General features: G+C 35.3%; 3 protein-coding genes across 4 annotated transcripts; 2 read left to right on the forward strand and 1 right to left on the reverse strand.

The window, feature by feature from the left end:
- The first annotated feature begins 2,156 nt into the window (after window positions 1–2,156).
- Window positions 2,157–6,649, forward strand: LOC18026657 (MYB-like transcription factor TCL1). 2 transcript variants are annotated; one of them, XM_006410034.2, is made up of 3 exons: window positions 2,157–2,458; window positions 2,606–2,693; window positions 3,428–3,682. In XM_006410034.2, exons 1-3 carry the CDS (start codon window positions 2,386–2,388, stop codon window positions 3,543–3,545), a joined length of 279 nt encoding a protein of 92 aa, XP_006410097.1. In that variant the 5' UTR covers window positions 2,157–2,385; the 3' UTR covers window positions 3,546–3,682. The 2 variants fall into 2 exon arrangements, with proteins under 2 accessions (XP_006410097.1, XP_024003826.1); XM_024148058.1 differs by lacking the exon at window positions 3,428–3,682 and adding an exon at window positions 6,493–6,649 and having other exon boundaries at window positions 2,256–2,458.
- A 7,573-nt stretch (window positions 6,650–14,222) lies between these two features.
- On the reverse strand, window positions 14,223–15,761 carry LOC18026658 (tubulin-folding cofactor A). The gene is made up of 4 exons (XM_006410035.2): window positions 15,613–15,761; window positions 15,137–15,295; window positions 14,791–14,877; window positions 14,223–14,536 (listed from the first exon to the last, which is right to left on the reverse strand). Exons 2-4 carry the CDS (start codon window positions 15,287–15,289, stop codon window positions 14,435–14,437), a joined length of 342 nt encoding a protein of 113 aa, XP_006410098.2. The 5' UTR covers window positions 15,290–15,295; window positions 15,613–15,761; the 3' UTR covers window positions 14,223–14,434.
- Window positions 15,762–18,018: 2,257 nt separating this feature from the next.
- LOC18026659 lies at window positions 18,019–18,723 on the forward strand. Its single transcript, XM_024148319.1, has one exon. It carries the CDS (start codon window positions 18,019–18,021, stop codon window positions 18,721–18,723), a length of 705 nt encoding a protein of 234 aa, XP_024004087.1.
- The last annotated feature ends 1,205 nt before the right edge of the window (window positions 18,724–19,928 follow it).

Below are 19,928 nucleotides of genomic sequence, written 5' to 3' on the forward strand. Positions count from 1 at the left end.
TCTCTGCTGAAGATCTAAGAATTAATCATAGTTGAAGTGACTAACTGCCATTATGTTTGGTGTTTCGATGTTTATATTCAAATATCTGATTTCCGTGTAAATTTTACGAAACTATATATGTATATTACACTATTATCTGCTGTTTAATGATTAAGCTATACAGGCGAAAACATATACTACAAAAAAATATCATATATTTCTACAAAAGTTTTGACAAAATATTTAGTAATAATTAAAAATATTTAGTAATAATTTTTACAACCAATTTTCTACGCAATTACAGTGAAAAATGAAAGTGATTAGAATTTTTCTATAAAAATAAAACGTCAAAAACGGTAGAGTATTTCTTACCAATAATTTCGTCGGAAATTTCCTACGCATTTTTTGACGAAATAATATATGTACAAAAATCGTAGGAATTCAGTAGGAATATTTCAACTTTTGATTTTTGTCCCACATTGAGAACCTAAAGTAATTTACATGATAAAGTTACACTATAAATAAGGTATTCATATTTCCTTTAATTAATCTTCATCTTCTATATATATATATATATATATATTAATAATCGAATTAACAATTAATTTATCTTTTAATTTAAATTGAATTTTTGAAATTAATTCTATTTTTCGATTTTATAAAATTAATTTTTTTTTTATAAAATCTGAAAAGTGGTAGAAAATGGTAGGAATATTTCACAGGAGGAATATGTAGGTATTGTTTCGTAAGAAATTGGAAAGAACTAAATAAAAAAAAATGGAAATAATTTGGTAGGTATTTTTTTACGAATATCCTACCAACATTTCCGACGACATTTTTCTACCAATATTTTTGTAAGAAATTTCATACTATTTTCTTACCCTTTAAGATTTCCGATGGCATAGAACCTACAAAAATATTTCGTAGGAAATTGGAAAAAAATAGTTGTTTCTTACTATTTTTTTTATAATATATGTAGTTAAAATATATGATGTTTTCTTGTAGTGATAGATACGAAGTCCTCACTAAACACAACCAATAGTATTTTGAGATAATGAAATCAAACATTACACTATAAGAAAAGAATACCATTAAAATAGCAAGGAAGTGTTTAATATAATATCAAAATATCAAAAGTTATATTTCAATTAAGCAAGGCCTTAATTCCATTTGTTAAATAAATCGAAAGTTTTTGGACCAGTAGCTAGGATTTTTTTTCTATTATGAATCACATTATTATATATTATTTTAAATAATTTCACGCTTAAATTTAAGATGAATATTTCTAAAAGGTAAAAGCCTTTATCAAAAAAAAAGGTATCTCTAAACGGTATATTTGGAAAAGCAGAACAATATTGAAAGATGAATAGATTTACCTTTAAGAAAGAAAAAAAGATTAAGAAATGAATTTTCAAGACACATTTCCTACATCTTTTCTGTTTGTTAACAATGGAAATGAAATTGATATGTCAGTTTATTACGGTCGCTAAATTTATTATCGCTGAGATAATAACGAGTAGACATGTAAATAGGATATATATATATATATATATATTTATATTGTATATGAAAGGTAATATGTGTAGAAGGCCAAAAATATGCATTAAAAAGTACCCCAAAATAAAATAAAACAGAAGTTTCGTTAGTGTGGCAGCAAGTACGATTACGTTTGACGTATCTAGATCACAATTCACAACCCAAAAATTAACACGTTTTTGTACATTTTTCCAATTAGAAATTAGGGAAAATAAAACTCTGAACTGATATCGAAAACTCTGAAATAATATAGTTGTATTTAATATATACATAACCAGAGGACCACATGTCCACAGCCATCTCCGTCCGTAAGAATTCCAAAAATATGAATGTGCTGTCATACTGATTACGTGTTAACAGTACTCATTGAGATGATATTTGTCACTCAAATTAGGTCGTTAATAGTAAAAATAAAATGAAAAATCACACAATTTCTTAATTATTGACTTGATTCAAAAACAATGTTAGATTTGGTTGTTTCTACACAAAAAGGGGTTCCACTAGCTAGTAAGCCGAGTTAAAGATCGACAATAACATGCAAAATCTTTACACACAAACAAAAATTGATCGGTTGAAAGAAAGTCATGAGTACTGAATTCAAATATAAATGCAAAAGCAAAACTTTTTTTTTTTGTTTTCCATTAAAGAAGACATGCATAATTCTATTTTAAAAACGATTTTGTTTGGGGGTTCTCTTTATGTCTTTCGCTCTCTCCTCTTCTTCACTAGTTTTTTTTTTTTTTTTGAGAAAGAACTCTTCTTCACTAGTTCTCTATATACTTTTGTCTACCTCACATCTTTTTGCATCCTCCAACTCCAAATATCCAAGTTTTCTCTATAAGATTTATATTCTTCCATTTTCCAATATTAATGGATAATACCAACCGTCTTCGCCGCCTTCGCAGTCGCAAGCAAATCAAGTTTACGCGATATGACTCCGAAGGTCTCTCTTTGATTCAGTTAATGTCTAATCTTTCTTTACGTTGGGTCCTATATATACGCATCCATTTAAATTTTCTTCGCTAAATCTTTTTCCTTCGTATTCTTTCATTTGTAACTATGTGTGTGAATATAACTTACTAAAATGCAGAAGTCAGTAGTATGGAATGGGAGTTTATCAGTATGACCGAACAAGAAGAAGATCTCATCTTTCGAATGTACAGACTTGTCGGTAACAGGTAAAAAAAATTTCTTTTTTTGTTTATGTATTTATCTCGCTCCAAATTTCAAATTCTTAACCTGATTCTTTTTATACAATGTATGTGTGGAATTTAGGCATGTATAACGTGAACCAATGGCGTCCACAATATTATATTTAAAGATATTATATATGATGTTCCACGATATATTTATACATACTCATATTAAAATATGAACCTAATTTGTCAAATGATTCTTCATAATAAAAGTAAAAATTTCGTTTCTGTTTTTTGATATGATATATTTTTATAATCTAATCGTACGTAGTTTAACATGATGTTTAATCCATATACTAATTATCAACATTACATATTCATGATTTAATGTAACTTCGTTTTTGTTTATATTCTCTCATTTTTCTAATAAGAACTTGATAAAAGTTTGTTTTTGTCAAAACTGATAAAAATTTTACCACATAATTATTTACTTTTTTTTTATGTTTATGATGGAGCAAAGTGTAGGATTCCTCCAGTTTATATTAGTATATCACTTCCAATTATACATGGCTATTTCATAAAAGTTGTTATGAATTTTAACTGTTACATTGACGTTAATTATACACTTTCTGTTTTATAATTGTTTTAGAACTCTTTTTATATTCTTAACCAACTTCAGGTTTATCCCACTTAGTTCAGTTTATTATTTTAAATCATAAGAAATTAGTAATTCAATTCAATTGATAATTTATTGGCCATAAATTGAATAATATCAGGTGGGATTTAATAGCAGGAAGAGTGGCAAGACGAGAGGCAAATGAGATAGAGAGATATTGGATAATGAGAAACTGTGATTATTTCTCAAACAAACGACGTCAACACTCTCTTAATTAAACTCCATGTTTTTCTCTTTCTCCTCCTTAATTTATGTTACATGTGAACAAGAAAAGCTTAGGGGGTTGTTTAGTGGAACAAACCTTCAATATGTTCATCTTTTCAATCTTTAATCGTTTACAATATGAAAAAAAAAATCCTTACTAATGGTCACAGAAATCACAAGATACCTTTTAGTCTTATATTTATATAACTTAACTCCAACTATGCTTGGCTGGCTCATAACTGTAGATATATATTTGAAAAATACATTGGAGTAAATTATACATTACTATTAGATGATAGATCGGATTAACCATGAGATAAGATTACCTACCTTTTTCTTAAAACTTGCTTCATCATTTATATGTTTGTGATTCACTTTAAATATATGACAATGACTTACTACCACAGCCAAAATGTATTATAATCGACTAAAAGAAATAAAAATACTAAATTACTAATTGGTTCTGTCGTGGTTCCAACTATACCGATTATAGGTTTGTGACTAACTCGTTAAAAGAAAAAGAAAAAAATTGAAAGAAAGAAAGAATAGTCAATCCACAGTGAAAACTGAAAAGTAAACGAAGACATTTAGAGCCAATACAGTAGATAGCTAATGTATAAGAATATTTATAATTGACTATTTTGAAAATTATTAGCATCTACCATTCTGACAATACGGACTACTCACACAGCTAACAGTTCTCATGTTATAATCATTCATCTTCTGTATGATACTTCTTCTCCACCTCTCTTATTGGCTTCTTGGCGTGTTCAATCTCTGGTCCTTCCAGGACCGTGCCAGCGTTACCAAAATCGAAACAATGGCCTATATATGGGGACACATTTATAAGAACAATTAAGGAATTTTTTCAAATAGATATTTATGTTTTAAAATCCTTAGTTTTATTAGTATATTTTTTCTTTTTATCCCCAAAATGTAAGCAAATCATAAGTAAAATAAAAGAAAAACATAAGTCAAAAATAAACCACTGTTCAATTTTTTTTTGATATTGTGAACGTATCACTTATACTTTTAAGATATTTGTTATAAAAAATGAGAAAACCCTAATAATCTCTTACAAAAATATCTATAAAACGATTGTACTGCAACAATGCCCTTACACAACTGTTATCGGGCTCAAACAGGCGGTCTATCTTATTATCATGCATGTATTACAACTATGAATTATTGAACTATGTAATGGTTCATTATTTTCTTGTAACTGCAGCAAACTGTCCAAAATGAACTTGACGAGAACTGTACCTTATAACTGGACCAAACTGACTGGTTTAATTGAGTTATAAGTTACTTTTATTTAGCAGAACAAACAAAAATATAACTTACAACTCAATTAAACCAATCAATTTGATCTTACTATTTTTTATATTTGTTGGCAAAACTCTCAAATCTGAAAAAAAATGTAAATTATTTATTTATACGTTAGAATATTAATATTACTATTTTTTTTATTCTAGTGAATATGATTTTGAATCCAATTTTCAAACACTAAAGTTATCAAATCATATTGAGTTATGGTTTTTTGTTAAAATTTGAATAAACAAAAGTCGAGAATACTCAAACCAAACTAAATAAATTATGGTTTTAATATGAATTAATTTTAACCAACCAGGAAAAAATGAACCGAGATTCGAAATGAACATCCAAATTTTTTTTAAAAAAGATAACATTAAACAAATTTAAAATATCGATAAATAATAAGTCAAAAACGTTTTATTACTTTTCCCTATAATTTACATATAACACAAAGTAAAAACAGTGTTAGATTTGGTTGTTTCTACACAAAAAAAGGATTCTACCAGTGAGCCGAGGTAAAGATTGACGATAAAGATTTCCACAAAAAAGGATTCCACTAGTTAAAGACCAGTAAAACATGCAAAATCTTCACACAAAAAACTTCGATCGCTTAAAGGAAAGTGAGAACTCGAATTCAAATACATGCAAGACTTTTGTTTTTTCCATTAAATACATGCATAATTCTAATAAAAACCTATTTTGTTTTTTTTTTGGAACCTTTAAAACCTATTTTGTTTGGGGTCTCTCTTTATGTCTTTCGCTCTCTCCTCTTCTTCACTAGTTCTCTATATACTTTTTTCTACCTCACATCTTTCTTTCTTTGTCCTTGCATCCTCCAACTCCAAATATTCAGGTTTTCTCTACAATATTTATATTCTTCCATTTTCCAATGTACAGACTTGTCGGTAAAAGGTAAAATAAATTCTTCTTTTTTGTTCATGGATTTATCTCGCTCCAAATTTCAAAATTTTGATATAATTCTTTTTATACAATGTTTGTGTGTGAATTTAGGCATGTATAACGTGAACCAATGGCGTCCACAATATTATATTTAAAGATATTATATATGATGTTCCACGATATATTTATACATACTCATATCAAAATATATCAAAATATGAACCTAACTTGTCAAATGATTCTTCATAACAAAAGTAGAAATTTCGTTTCTATTTTTTGAAATGATATATTTTTATAATCTAATCGTAGTTGAACATGATGTTTAATCCACTTAGTAGTTAACATTACATATTCATGATTTTGTGTAACTTCATTTTTGTTTATATTCTCTCATTTCTCTAATAAAAACTTGATAAAAGTTTGTTTTTGTCAAAACTGATAAAAGTTTTACCACATAATTTTTTACCTTTTTATGTTTATGTTCGAGCAAAGTATAGGATACCTCCAGTATATATTAGTGTTTCACTTCCAATTATACATGACTATTTCATAAATGTTATTATGAATTTTAAATGTTACATTGACGTTAATTATACACTTTCTGTTTTATATTTTTTTAGAACTCTGTTTATATTCTTGTAGTTCAGGTTTATCCCAGTTAGTTCAGTTTATTATTTATAATCATAAAACGAAAATAGTAATTAAATGGAATTAATAATTTGTTGGCCATAAATTGAATAATATCAGGTGGGATTTAATAGCAGGAAGAGTGGCAGGACGAGAGGCAAATGAGATAGAGAAATATTGGATGATGAGAAACTGTGATTATTTCTCAAACAAACGACGCCAATACTCTCTTAATTAACCTCCATGTTTTTCTGTTTCTCCTCCTTACTTTATGTTATTATGGACAAGAAAAGTTTAAGTTGTTGAGTGGAACAAACCTTCACTATGTTCATCTTTTCAATCCTTAATCCTTTTCAAGATGAAAAAAAAAAAAATCACTAATCGTCCAACTTAGTAAAAAAGGCATTGAAGTCCAAGTTCCAACTATGCTTGGCTAGCTCATCATGTGTAATTATGAAATTGGAAAATACGCTGGAGTAAGTTATACATTACTAATAGATCGATATATATATCCGATTAACCATATGATAGAAGATTACCTATCTCTTCTAAAACCTTGCTCTTCATCATTGGTATACTTGTTTGTGTTCATTTTAAATATATGACTATGACTTATTACCACAGCCAAATTGTATTATCATCGACTAACAGCAATAAACATACTAAATTACTAATTGTTTCTGTCGTGTTGTTCCAACTATACCGATTATAGGTTTGTAACTCGTTAAAGAACATAAAAATAAAAATGAAAGAAAGCAAGAATAGTCAATACACAGTTGAAAATTTAGAGCCAATACAGTAGATAGCTAATGTACAAGAATATTTATAATTGACTATTTTGGAAATTATTAGCATCTACCATTCTGACAATACGGGCTACTCACACAGCTAACAGTTATGCTGTTATAATCATTCATGTTCTGTGCGATACTTCTTGTCCACCTCTCTTATTGGCTTCTTAGGCGTGCTCAATCTCTTGTCCTTCCAGGACCGTGCCTGCGTTACCAAAATCGAAACAATTGGCCTGTCCTTTATAAAATAATTGAGGAACTTTTTTTAAATCGATATTTATGTTTTTAAAAGCCTTAGTTTTTTTAGTATATTTTTTCTTTTTATATTGTTATTTTGTTGTGTCAATACACTATTTTAAATGAAAAGATAATTAGTCAGCTTTTAACAATGTTGATTTTGTTGTGAAAACTTAGATACTTTATTAATCACTGGAATGTATATATAGAGTACATAGGGAATCTAGGTTAAGTACAATGCCCTGATGGGCCTAATGGGCCGGTATAAGAGTCCATATATGATATGTGTTATAACACTCCCCCTTGGACTAGTGAACCGGGTCAGCTACTCAATCGGGATCTCGATAATGTGCTGGGGAATGTTGCCTCATTAAAACCTTACCAGGAAAAACCCAGTGGGACAAAACCATGGTGAAGGAAAAAGAGTACAACACGCATTACTCCCCCTGATTGTAGCATCACTGCAGATCTCTAAGTCTATACATTCCTATCTGTTTGACGAGCTTCCGGTGTGTTGAAGTAGGCAATGATTTGGTGAAGAGGTCAGCTGAATTCTCACTGGATCGGACCTGCTGAACGCTGAGAGTGCCGTCCTTCTGCCAGTCTGAGGTTGAGAAGAACTTCGGTAGAATGTGCTTCGTCCGATCTCCTTTGATATATCCTTCCTTGAGCTGAGCTATGCATGCCGCGTTGTCTTCATACATCACCGTGGGTTGTGTGTCTTCGTCCATACCACAATCTCTGCGGATGTGCTGAGTCATGGAGCGCAGCCAGACGCATTCCCTACTAGCCTCATGAATGGCTAGGATTTCAGCATGGTTTGATGAAGTGGCAGTGAGTGTCTGCTTCATTGATCTCCAAGAGATGGCTGTTCCTCCATGCGTAAAAACGTAGCCAGTTTGAGACTTGGCAGTGTGCGGATCTGATAGATATCCTGCATCGGCGAAGCCGACTAACCCATCTTTATTTTTGTTAGTATAGAAGAGTCCTAAGTCTTGAGTACCTCGAAGGTATCTTAGGAGATGTTTTATACCGTTCCAGTGCCTCTGAGTTGGGGATGAACTATATCGAGCGAGGAGGTTCACGGCGAAACATATGTCTGGTCTAGTGTGACTAGCCAGGTACATTAACGCTCCTACAACACTGAGGTATGGCTTTTCAGGACCAAGGATTTCTTCATCATCCTTTTTGGGACCAAGAGGGTCATCACTTAAGCTTCTAACTACCATTGGGCTGGTCAATGGGTGAGCTTGGTCCATATTAAATCGCTTGAGTACCTTTTCGATATAAGCCGATTGATGCACAAGGATTCCTCCTTTGATGTACTCAAGTTGTAATCCCAAACAGTACTTTGTTTTGCCTAGGTCTTTCATTTCGAATTCTGCTTTTAAGCAGTCGACTGTTTGGGAGATCTCACCAGATGTTCCGAGGATGTTTAGATCATCCACGTATACTGCTATGATTACAAATCCTTTGTTTGAGTACTTCTTGATGAAGATGCATGGACTGATGGGGTCATTTTTGTAGCCTTCTTTGATGAGGTAATCGCTGAGGCGGTTGTACCACATACGCCCACTTTGTTTCAGTCCATACAAGGATTTGTTCAGCCTGATGCAGTATTGATCTCGAGATGCATTTTTGTCTTTTAGTTCAATGCCATCTGGGAGTCTCATATATATTTCGTTGTCCAGGGGCCCATAGAGATATGCGGTTACAACATCCATTAACCGCAGATCAACATGCATCCACCACTGGAGAATAAGTCTCCTCATAATCGATTCCGGGTCTCTGTGAGAATCCTTGTGCTACAAGCCGTGCTTTGTATCGAACGACTTCACCGAGTTCGTTCCTTTTGCGCACAAAGACCCATTTGTGGCCCACTGGCTTGATGTGTGATGGGGTCCGGATGATCGGACCGAACACGTTTCTGAGTTTGAGACTCTTTAACTCCACGTTTATGGCTTCTTTCCATTTTAGCCAATCTGTTCGATGTGTACACTGTGTTATTGACGTGGGTTCTAGATCCTCTTGCGTGAGCGCAACATCAAGTGCTACTTTGTATGCAAAGAGTGCATTTAAGTCGACTTCTTTTCGATTCCATTGTATTCCGGACATATTGTAATTGATGGAGATCTCATTGTTATCTTCTGAACCTGGAGATTCGGCGTCCCGAACTTCCATTGAGGGTTCATTAGATTGAGTCTCAGCCGCGGCTATTTCTGATATTGCAGGAATCCCGGTTTCGGTTATTGCACCTTTCTTTGATTTCTGGGGATTCTTATCTTTGGAACCGAGAGGTCTGCCCCGTTTGAGACGTGGTGCAGACTCTGTAGCAACTTGGGTCTGTCCCGTTGGGACAGCTATTCGTACTGGTGCATAACAAGCTGGGATGTACGATTTGGTTACTTTGGTCGGGTCAGCAAAGGAATCTGGCAATTGATTAGCTAGCTTTTGATAATGAATAATCTTTTGGATCTCTGAATCACATTCTAGAGTCCGAGGATCTTGCCAATTTAATGATGTTTGATTCCATGAAAGATCTTTGACCAGCTTGTTTGTCTCACCACCTAAAGAGGGATATACCGATTCATCGAATTGGCAATCCGCATATCTGGCCTTGAAGAGATCTCCAGTGGTTGGCTCGAGATATCTTATGATGGTGGGAGAGTCAAAACCAACATATATTCCCATCCTTCTTTGAGGTCCCATTTTGGTTCGATGTGGTGGAGCAATGGGTACATATACTGAACACCCAAATGTTTTGAGATGGGAGATGTCTGGCTCATGACCCGAGAGTAGTTGGGATGGGGAATATTTGTGTTCACTAGATGGCCGGATGCGTATGAGTTCAGCAGCATGTAATACTGCATGTCCCCATGCTGAGGCCGGGAGCTTTGATCTCATGAGTAATGGTCGGGCTATCCATTGAATGCGTTTAATGAATGATTCAGCCAATCCATTTTGAGTATGGACATGTGCTACAGGATGTTCCACGGTTACCCCCATGGCCATACAGTAGTCATTAAACGCTTGTGAGGTAAATTCACCAGCATTGTCAAGGCGGATAGTCTTTAGTGGGAAGTCAGGGAAATGGGCCCGCAATTTGATGATTTGGGCCAAGAACCTAGCGAAGGCTTGGTTCCGAGAGGACAAGAGACAAACATATGACCAACGGGTCGATGCGTCTATAAGGACCATGAAGTACCGGAATGGTCCGGAAGATGGATGTATAGGTCCACAGATATCGCCCTGGATTCTTTCTAGGAAATGAAGTGTTTGTTTAGAGATTTTAACTGGTGAAGGCCGAGTGATCAATTTGCCTTGAGAACAAGCTGTGCACATGAGGTGTTGAGGATAAGCTCGGTTTTCTTTGAGGGTATGCCCTTGAGAGTTTTGAATTAGTTTACGCATCATATTTGCACCAGGATGACCGAGCCGGTCGTGCCAAATAGTATAATCAGTAAACCGGGCTTTGAGAGTGGTATTAGCTTCAATCATACTGACTTTAGCATGGTAAAGTCCAGTAGATAGCGCGGGTATGGTTTCGAGGATTTGTTTATGGCCGTCTACGGTTTTAGTGACTAGGAGGGATTCTTTGTTCCCTTGACCTTGGGTTTCTATGTGGAAACCATTCTGTCTTATATCCTTGAAGCTCAGAAGATTTCTCTTCGAACTAGGAGAATATAGAGCATCTGGTATTTCAAGTTGTGTGCCATTTGATAGCAACACATAGGCATGGCCATATCCTTCGATAAGGTTTGAGGGACCCGCGATGGTGCTAATATTTGCGGTTTGATAGGTTAGGTTTATGAAGTAACTTTTGTTTCTTAAGATAGTGTGGCTGGATCCACTATCTACGACTATGGTTTCCATTTGCTGGTGTGCTTTATTATGAATAGAAGATAGAATTCAGTATTGAGGAATTCAGAAAATGTGATAAATCATAAAGTAAAGCAGTGTCTGAGAATAAAGGCAAATGAAGAAAAAAAATGAAACAAATCCCAAAATGAAAAAAAATAAAGAACAAAATCAAATTGTATCAGAGTTTCAGATGATTGAATTAATCGAGGAGATCAGCTGTTTCATAGTCCATGGGGTCGGTCTGCTCGTTTGTGGTGTTCTCATCATCAAGGAGGTCGTCACCTTCCAGGTTAGCAGCATCGACTGGCTGAGTCATGTTGGCTTCAGCAGGAGCTTTTCCGTACTTCTGGTATAGATCGCAGTGGATCTTGGGGGTGCGACATTGCTTTGTTGGGTGGTTGAACATCCCACATCTGGTACAAGCAGAGTGATCGGGGTTGGTGTGGCGGGTCGGCTTGGTGATGCCTCGACCACGACCAGGACCATAACTGAGGTTAGGTCGGTTGCCACGACCATGTCCGCGTCCACATCTTCCACGTCCATGTCCTCGGCCATTACCACGTCCATTACCACGTCCACGGCGGTGATCTGAGGATCTATCGGGTTGAACATGGTAGGACTCTTGACGAGAAGCTGGGACAGGAGCCGATCCCGGGGGCCTCATAGCGTTGTTCCTCATAAGCAGTTGGTTATTCTTCTCAGCGAGGAGAAGACAGGACAACAAGTCTTCGTACAATGTGTGTTGCATTGCACGGTATTGTTGTTGGAGCACAACATTCTCTGTGCTGAATGTGGATAATGTTTTCTCGAGGAGATCATTATCTGTCACATCCTCGCCACAGAGTTTCCGGATGGCAACAATACGAAAGAGTTCGTTGTTGTAATCATCTACGGATTTGTAGTCCTGGAACCGAAGGTTCTTCCAGTCGAAATCTGCCTGAGGCAACTGGACCATTTTCTGATGGTCATATCGCTTTTTCAGCGCTTGCCACAATTCAAGTGGATTCTCAAGAGTGAGATATTGCTGCTTAAGGCTCGGGGCCAGATGATGGCGTATGTGACATGTCGCCTGAGACTGTCCCTTACGGGATGCGGTGTTACCGTCGGTAATACACGCATCGAGTTCTTTCGATGCAAGGAACAAGCGCATGTCTAGGGCCCACTCGAGGTAGTTATCCCCGGAGACTTGAAGGGCCTCGAATTCACATTTCTGAATGTTTGACATCTGAAACATGAGATTGATTTTGTTAGGAATTGTTTTGAGAAAATTTTGAATGCTGATGATGAAACTTTCTATTTTGAGAATATTTCTATTTTAGGAAAGTTTCTAAATTTGGAAAGTTTCTAATTTGGGTAATTTTCTAAATGAGGAAAGTTTCTATGTCGGGAAAAATTTCTATATGAGGAAAGTTTTTATATGAGGAAACTTTCTATTAGAGGGAACTTTCTCGGAAATAGTAAATTTTAAAGGGTATGGTTTTAGTTACCCCGAACATGATGTCGGTTTAATAGCTGTGATTTAATCGGTTAAAGCCGAATATAATTTCGGTTAATGAGAACCAGGTTTAGCCGGTTTTAGGCGGTTTAGGAGGAACCTAGGGGAGCCGAATATGATTAGGGTTTTATCTAGGGTTTTAACGGTTTGGAAAACATATTTTGGATGTGATTTCGAGATCTATAGGATCTGTGGTCGATGGTTTTAATAATTTCACAAGGACAACAAAGAAATCACGTGAAAAGGACTAGGGTTTAAGCATTATGACTTACAATTTTGAAGATTACAAAATCGTGAATCAAGCTTAGGATTTAGGGTTGATTTTCTTAGTTTATTCAATCAAGTGTTTCAAGCAAGAGAATCAACAATCAAATAAGCTGCAACAAGCTTATTAAACATGAAGAAAATCGAATAGGTTTATGCCATAAACATGGCCAAAAACGGTTGTTAGGTTTTTGTAGATTAGGGTTTTATAAAACGAGTTTAAAACCTTTGAACATGCATAAACTTGTAATTTAAACAATCAATCAACAAGTTATCAATCAATCATCAGAGTATCAAACACTTTCAATCAATTAGAGATCGATTTTTTTTTTTTTTTATAGGGTTTTGAAGTGTTTAAACAACAGGTTCTATGGCTTTCAGTTTTAGAAGATACCTTTTCCACCTTTGGATTTCTGACAGGCTAATGAAACTGGGAGCTAATAGACCTCAGTTAGCCGCTACAAATTCCAAGGATTGATCACCAAAACTGGAGAAGCTGCTGGTTGAAGAAGGAAAAACTCGGATCTGGTTTTTTTTTTTTTTCGGTTGATCGTCGTGTATTGTAAGTGTGCGTGAGGGCGCGTCCGACGTTGGATCGACGAGGGCTTCGATTTGATATGTAGATCGTCTTCTGGTTCCTCACGGTTTGGAAGATATGCGTTTTTTAAGTTTCGACTTGCTTTTAGGGTTTTGGTGGTGGCCGGATTTATTAGGGTTTTTCGCTCAGAGAGTCTTATCGTGCTGATAACGTGTTGTGAAAACTTAGATACTTTATTAATCACTGGAATGTATATATAGAGTACATAGGGAATCTAGGTTAAGTACAATGCCCTGATGGGTCTAATGGGCCGGTATAAGAGTCCATATATGATATGTGTTATAACAGATTTAGTATTGTAAACGGTTTGGATTTATGGAACTTTTGTTAGTCGCCTCCGGCCTCTATCAACGTGTAGGCACTGCTCGTCCGTCCTTATCCTCTGCCTCTTTCAATACCGACCAAATCAAGACTAAAATGCAGAACCGTGTAGTATCAGTGTATCACAGTTGGGAGTTTATAAAAACCGAACAAGAGTAAGATCTTTCAAATATACACACTTGTTGGTTATAGGTACCAATTTCTTTTTCTGATTTATATCTATCTGCTTAAGTATAATATTATACGATAGATCTTTCAAATATACACACTTGTATGAAACTAGTTTGTCAAATGATTCCAATCTATTAGTTCCAGCAATGCGAAATGTAACTCGTTTCAAAAATATTGAAAGAAAGAACAATCACCAAAATGATCAAACTGGAAACAATTTCAGTGTACAAGGTAGATAGCGATTGAGAGAAGAAGATTCTAACAATTGATTATCTGCATTCACTAGTCTCAAAATACAGACCAAACACTTCATCGATGGCTAAATCAGGCATCTTCTGTGGGAAACTGTTTCTCCATGTCCGCGATTGTCTTCTTTGCATCTTCAACTTCTGGACCTTCTTTCTCATCTGTCTCTTCCAATTCCGCCTGCAAATTCAAGTTTATTTGGTTAGAGACAAAACACCAGAGTAGGCATTTCATGGTTCCTCTGTGTGCTTATTCATCGTTTTTACTTCAAAAAAAGACTTAAGATGCTTTCGTACAATCATCAATCCGATCACTATAGATAACATAACGTACTTCTAGTTTCAGAAATGAAATGTTCTCCTAAACTTGAGATCACGCTCTACGTTTTGTTACAGACTTATATATAAAGCTATAACGATGGAAAGTGTATTTACCAAAGTGGATTTGAGCTCAGCTAAAGCAGACTCAAGACGTTTGTGGCAATCTGGAATCATCATTCTTGATTCACCCAATACATTTTCCTGCATCACCCACATAGACAAAAAAGGAAAATCGACCCTGAATCAGAATCCGAAATTCAAATTGTAACACAAAGGACGCTAAGAACACAGCACAAAAACACATCCTGATCCTATCAAGAATCAGAAATGATCTATCTATAGATAAACTACCAGACGAGCAAAGACAAGTTCTAAATCATCATTTGAGTATTCAAGAGAGTAAATACGAAGAAGAACATAACATCATCAAAAAAAGTAGTAAAGAGTGAATAATTTTGACCTGCTGTTTAAGGTCATAGGGATCAGCTCCTTTTTCCTTCATATCAGCAGTCTTAGCAGCTTCTCTCTCAACTTCTTTCTCATAAGATTGAAGCTCTTTCACAATCCTTTTACAAGTTGATGTTTTTATCTTCAAGTTCCTAATCGTTGCCATTGGTTCCTGCCCAAAAAACCCAGTCACCGAGTGAGTGCAATACAGGGAGCAACCACAAAATTAGGGTTCATACATCACCAGACGCACGATTCCATAACTAGTTTACGATTCCTTAATTTGATCCCTAAATTTGAAAATTGGGAGACTAGATCCAAATTAATGTATCTACGAGCCGTGCATTACAGTAGATAGTGAGCAATTAGGTTTTATCAATCTCTTATACTTGATTCTGATCTATCTTCTGAGATCGTCACAAATCGTCGATTGAAATAAAAAAACCATTATAGTGTACAAAGAAAGACAAGTAGCACTAAGAAACGAACCAGACGAAGATCGAAGAAGAAGCTTGCTTCGGATGAATTAGTCTTGAGATTGAGTTTTTTATAGAACGCGATCGAAGAGAAACAAACAATTTCGAGAAAAAAACAACTTTCCCTTCTTCTTTTTTTTTTTTCCGCTTTCAAACCTTTTTTTGTGCACTTCAGATTTATATTAAGAAGCCATAAAAGGCAAAGTTAATGGTACATAGGCTTTGAGGCCCAAAGTCAATAAACCCAATAAAAAAAACTTTTGGTTGAACTATATTTTTTTTGACTTTTAGTAAAAACTCCTCAATTAAGTTTAAATTGGATAAAACCCCCTCAACTATTTTTGTAACGTAAAAACTTTTCAATTAAATTTTTGTAATGACTTAACCATTCCATGAACAGCACCGTCAAATCTTAACAAATTATTCTTTTTTAGCAAAAATTACACTATTTGTACTATAAACAACAAGCTTTATGAAAACCAGATATAAGAATCCCAAATTAAACCTAATTTCTAAATCCCCAAATTCTTAAACCTAAATTGATGAACCCTAACTTTTGAAAGTGTGATTCTAAGTAGTTTTTAAGTCAATTGGGTGAAATTGGAAATGATTTGTTGTGTTGATTAAAACGAATTTGAGAGAAAAACCTTTAAATTGAGAGAAATATTTTTGCCACTTGGAAGGGAGAGGAGAAAGAATCACAAATCTGAAGCTTGGAAGAAGATGAGACAACTGTTTTACTTTGGTGTTTAAAACCTTGTTCTTCTTCCTCCAATGAATTTATACTTAGAAGAAGAATTTAAGAGATTTTAAATTGACTGCGGACCCTAATTTTTTATTGGGGATTATTAGTTTTAAATCGATTTTGAATTTTTTTTACTGAAGTCATTTCGTTTTTTATATTAAATATAAAATACCACGTTAAAAAGACTTTTCGCGTGATATTCATGCGCCCCCAAATTTTCTCTCCAGCAGGCGAAAACAAAACCTAAATCTTTATTCTCTTCGACGACTCCACCGTTGCTGTTTCGTTGCTGGCTGCTTCCCGAAGCTCCACTACGAAAGATCACTAAACTTAGTCATCAGTGCTCCATTCATCTTTTTCCTTTCTTCTTCTATAGCTCTCTATTTTCACCATGGTTACAGGAGATATTCCAGTAACTGATTACGATTCGATGATGCCATCTTCGGAGAGGAGAATGGACTCCATGACACCGGAACCAATTCACCCGGCGGCGAATCTTGCTTCTGGAGATTCTCCGGTGTGGAGAACAGTCTTTACTCCCGCCTCAAACTCTCTAAAATGCAACGTCTCGGGGACCTCCGATATTGTCGCCGTTAACTCCTCTTCTCTAGACCCTCGGTGGCCACTTCTGAATCGATGGTCGGCTCACTCCCCTCAATCATCGCTGCCCTTAGTTAAAGAGACTTTGCAGATCGCATCTAATCCTGATGCATCTCTTTCTGCAACTTCTGTCTCAGCTCCAACAGAATTTTCAATTCCAGTTGTTGATGTTCCAGTGTCATCATCCTCTATCCCTCGAGTTAAATCAGTGAATCTTGTTGAAGCTTCAAAGGCTTGTGAAAAGCTTCCAGCTCCAACAATCCAGAAAGGAACACCATCTTCTCAAGGTGTCGCTAATCTGGAAAATTCACCGGTCGTAATCTCTAAAGACGCTTGGGAGAAGCCTCTTTCGATTATCTCTGCTTCTCTACGGCAGATCTCCGAACCTGGTGTATCTCAAGATCAGGGAAAATTTCCAAACGATTTGGAACCTGAAGCAGCGTCGCTCAAAGCACATTCTAAAGACTATTCTTGGGCAGCAAGGATGAACCAATCTCTGAGGAATCTACACAGAGTCACCATTCCGGAATATATGGAGGATGGAACCCCAAAGATAAGAATCCTGAGTCATGTTCTTCTTGGTGGTGTAGAAAATCAGAAAGAAATTGTTGTTGGTCAGTTCTATCGATGCTCTGCTCCGTCTAGCGGGCAAATTCAAGCTGTGGCTTCTAGGATATGGGGAAAGAAATGTAGAATCTTCATTCGTAAACTAGGAGAGTCAAAGTATCTCTTTCATATTCCTGACGAATCAACCCGTAAATGGGTTATTCAGAGAGGTTTATGGCATGTTGATGATTGTTTGATGTTTGTTTCTCCTTGGTCTACTGTTGATACAATTTCTGTCTCAGAAATTACCACTGTCCCGGTTTGGTTGACTCTCAACAACATTCCATACCAGCTTTACTCATTTGTGGGCATTAAGTGGATTGCTTCTGGTATTGGAGAACCAATGTTGACTGAGAAACCTTGGTTAGATCCAACACAAATGGGAAAAGCAAAATTCTTGCTGAGATTAAGCTTGATAAACCCTTTTACCAGAAAGTAGCTTTAACCGATATAAGTGATTCAATCACAATGGTGGATGTGCTCTACTCTTGGCTGCCTTCTAATTGTAGCAGATGTGGGCAATTGGGTCACAAAGCATCTCGTTGTCTTCTTCTACAAACAGATAAGTCATGTCGAGCAGCATCAACTACAGTTCCACATGTTTTTGAGAAGTCCATGGTCGATGCTATAGTTATTGCAGCTGCGACCGACCCAAAAGCCTTAACGGTCACTGTAATGGGAGAAGCAACAATGGAGGAGCTGGAATCTGCTTCAAATATGGCTTCTGTTCAAACATCTGTCCCTATTTCTACCACAACTAAGGCCGTCATTCCAGTGGCTATAGGTACTAATTTGACAAACTCCAACACTATACATTCTCGTGAGAGAGCTTGTATTACCATTAACAACAGATCTGAACTGGCCCCATCAAAAGAGGTCGTCACTCCAAAACAAGTATCACCTCCAACTATTCAAGTTGAGCACTCTATTCCAAGGTCCCCTTCTAACTTGTCACTGAGTAACAACAGATTTCCATCCTTTTTAGAGGATGAAGAAGAACCAGCAGATAGCGATAATGAACCTGAACAGATGGATTTCTTGACTCCTTCGGGTAAGAGAATTCTTCGGGAAAGGCCAGTTAAACCGTCTGCAAAAGTTAAGGAAATGCAGTGGCAGTTAGTTGGAAGTGGACGTGGAAACCGTGGTCGAGGCAACAGAGGTGACCGTGGCTAGATTAATGTTCGAAGAAATTCTTTATTTAACCGAAGGGGAAGATTCAGTTTCTACTTATGTCAAGTTTCTTGTACTTTTACTTTACACTTTATGTAAACATAAACTTCTTCCAAAACCGTGTAAGTCTGATTCACAATCCGTTTCGACTAAAAAAAAAAAATAAAAAAAAATACCATGTTTTTATTTAACAGTAATCCGTTAAGATTTGATGGTACTGTTCATAGAGAGGATAAATCATTACGAAAACTTAGTTAAGAAGTTTTACATTATAAAAATAGTTGAGGGGTTTCTATCCGATTCAAATTTAGTTGGGGGATTTTTTCACTAAAAATCCTTTTTTTTATATTATTCATCATATTAAATATAACATTATGCAAAAGGTTAATTTAACAAGTGTGTGTTTCGTATTCGATACATGTTTCTATCTTCGTTGTTCAAGTACACTATATATTTTCGTATAAGATCGTTGAAATGTTAGACCATGTTTATTGGAGAAATCCTCAAGGGTTTCTCTGTCATTATTCTATTATTAAAGTTAAGAGGAGAAATTCCTAAAGAAACTTATGTTATTTTGTTGTATATTGGAGAAACTTAGATGAGTTTTTTTAAATTTTTTTTTTTTGAAACGTTTATTATTTAGGAAACTACATTATTATTTTGAAAATAACACAAACTTAAGATATTAATATTCAAAATTAGAAAACAACACAAACTTAACAGAATATTCTTAATATTTGAAATAATCCAAATTTAACAATAAAACTCAGTTATTAACTTAATGATATCCAAATCGTTGCCATATATGCTCAACCAAATCTGCTTTCAATTGGTGATGAATTTGTATATCCCGAACTCTTTTCCGATTATTGAACATCTCAACGATATTTGAACGCATGTCTGTAGAGTATTCTTGATCCACCTGTGCAATTCCTTCTCCTTCTCCTTCTCCTTGTTGGAATTCAGCAACATTAAACTGGTATCTGTCACGTTCGTCTTCTACTATCATGTTGTGGAGAATGATACAAGCCCTCATAATTTTTCCAATTTTTTCTTTATCCCAACTAAGAGCCGGATTTTTAATAATGGCAAATCAAGCTTGCAGAACTCCAAAAGCACGCTCCACATCTTTTCGGAACCCCTCTTGACGTTCAGCAAATAATGTTGCTTTCTGACCCTGAGGAAGGTTAATGGATTTCACAAACGCG

This window comes from Eutrema salsugineum, unplaced genomic scaffold, assembly GCF_000478725.1.
Source record: "Eutrema salsugineum unplaced genomic scaffold, Eutsalg1_0 scaffold_10, whole genome shotgun sequence".
In the NCBI taxonomy this organism is placed as follows: Eukaryota; Viridiplantae; Streptophyta; class Magnoliopsida; order Brassicales; family Brassicaceae; genus Eutrema; species Eutrema salsugineum.

What these genes read in the sequence shown, in the direction of transcription:
- LOC18026657 (XM_006410034.2), top strand. Translation starts at nt 2,386, where the DNA reads ATGGATAATACCAACCGTCTTCGCCGCCTTCGCAGTCGCAAGCAAATC. An exon ending in TACGCGATATGACTCCGAAG is followed by an intron (nt 2,459 to 2,605) that starts GTCTCTCTTTGA and finishes ACTAAAATGCAG; the next exon opens with AAGTCAGTAGTATGGAATGG. An exon ending in TACAGACTTGTCGGTAACAG is followed by an intron (nt 2,694 to 3,427) that starts GTAAAAAAAATT and finishes GAATAATATCAG; the next exon opens with GTGGGATTTAATAGCAGGAA.
- LOC18026658 (XM_006410035.2), bottom strand. Translation starts at nt 15,289, where the DNA reads ATGGCAACGATTAGGAACTTGAAGATAAAAACATCAACTTGTAAAAGG. An exon ending in CCTATGACCTTAAACAGCAG is followed by an intron (nt 14,878 to 15,136) that starts GTCAAAATTATT and finishes TGGGTGATGCAG; the next exon opens with GAAAATGTATTGGGTGAATC. An exon ending in CTGAGCTCAAATCCACTTTG is followed by an intron (nt 14,537 to 14,790) that starts GTAAATACACTT and finishes TTGAATTTGCAG; the next exon opens with GCGGAATTGGAAGAGACAGA.
- LOC18026659 (XM_024148319.1), top strand. Translation starts at nt 18,019, where the DNA reads ATGGTGGATGTGCTCTACTCTTGGCTGCCTTCTAATTGTAGCAGATGT.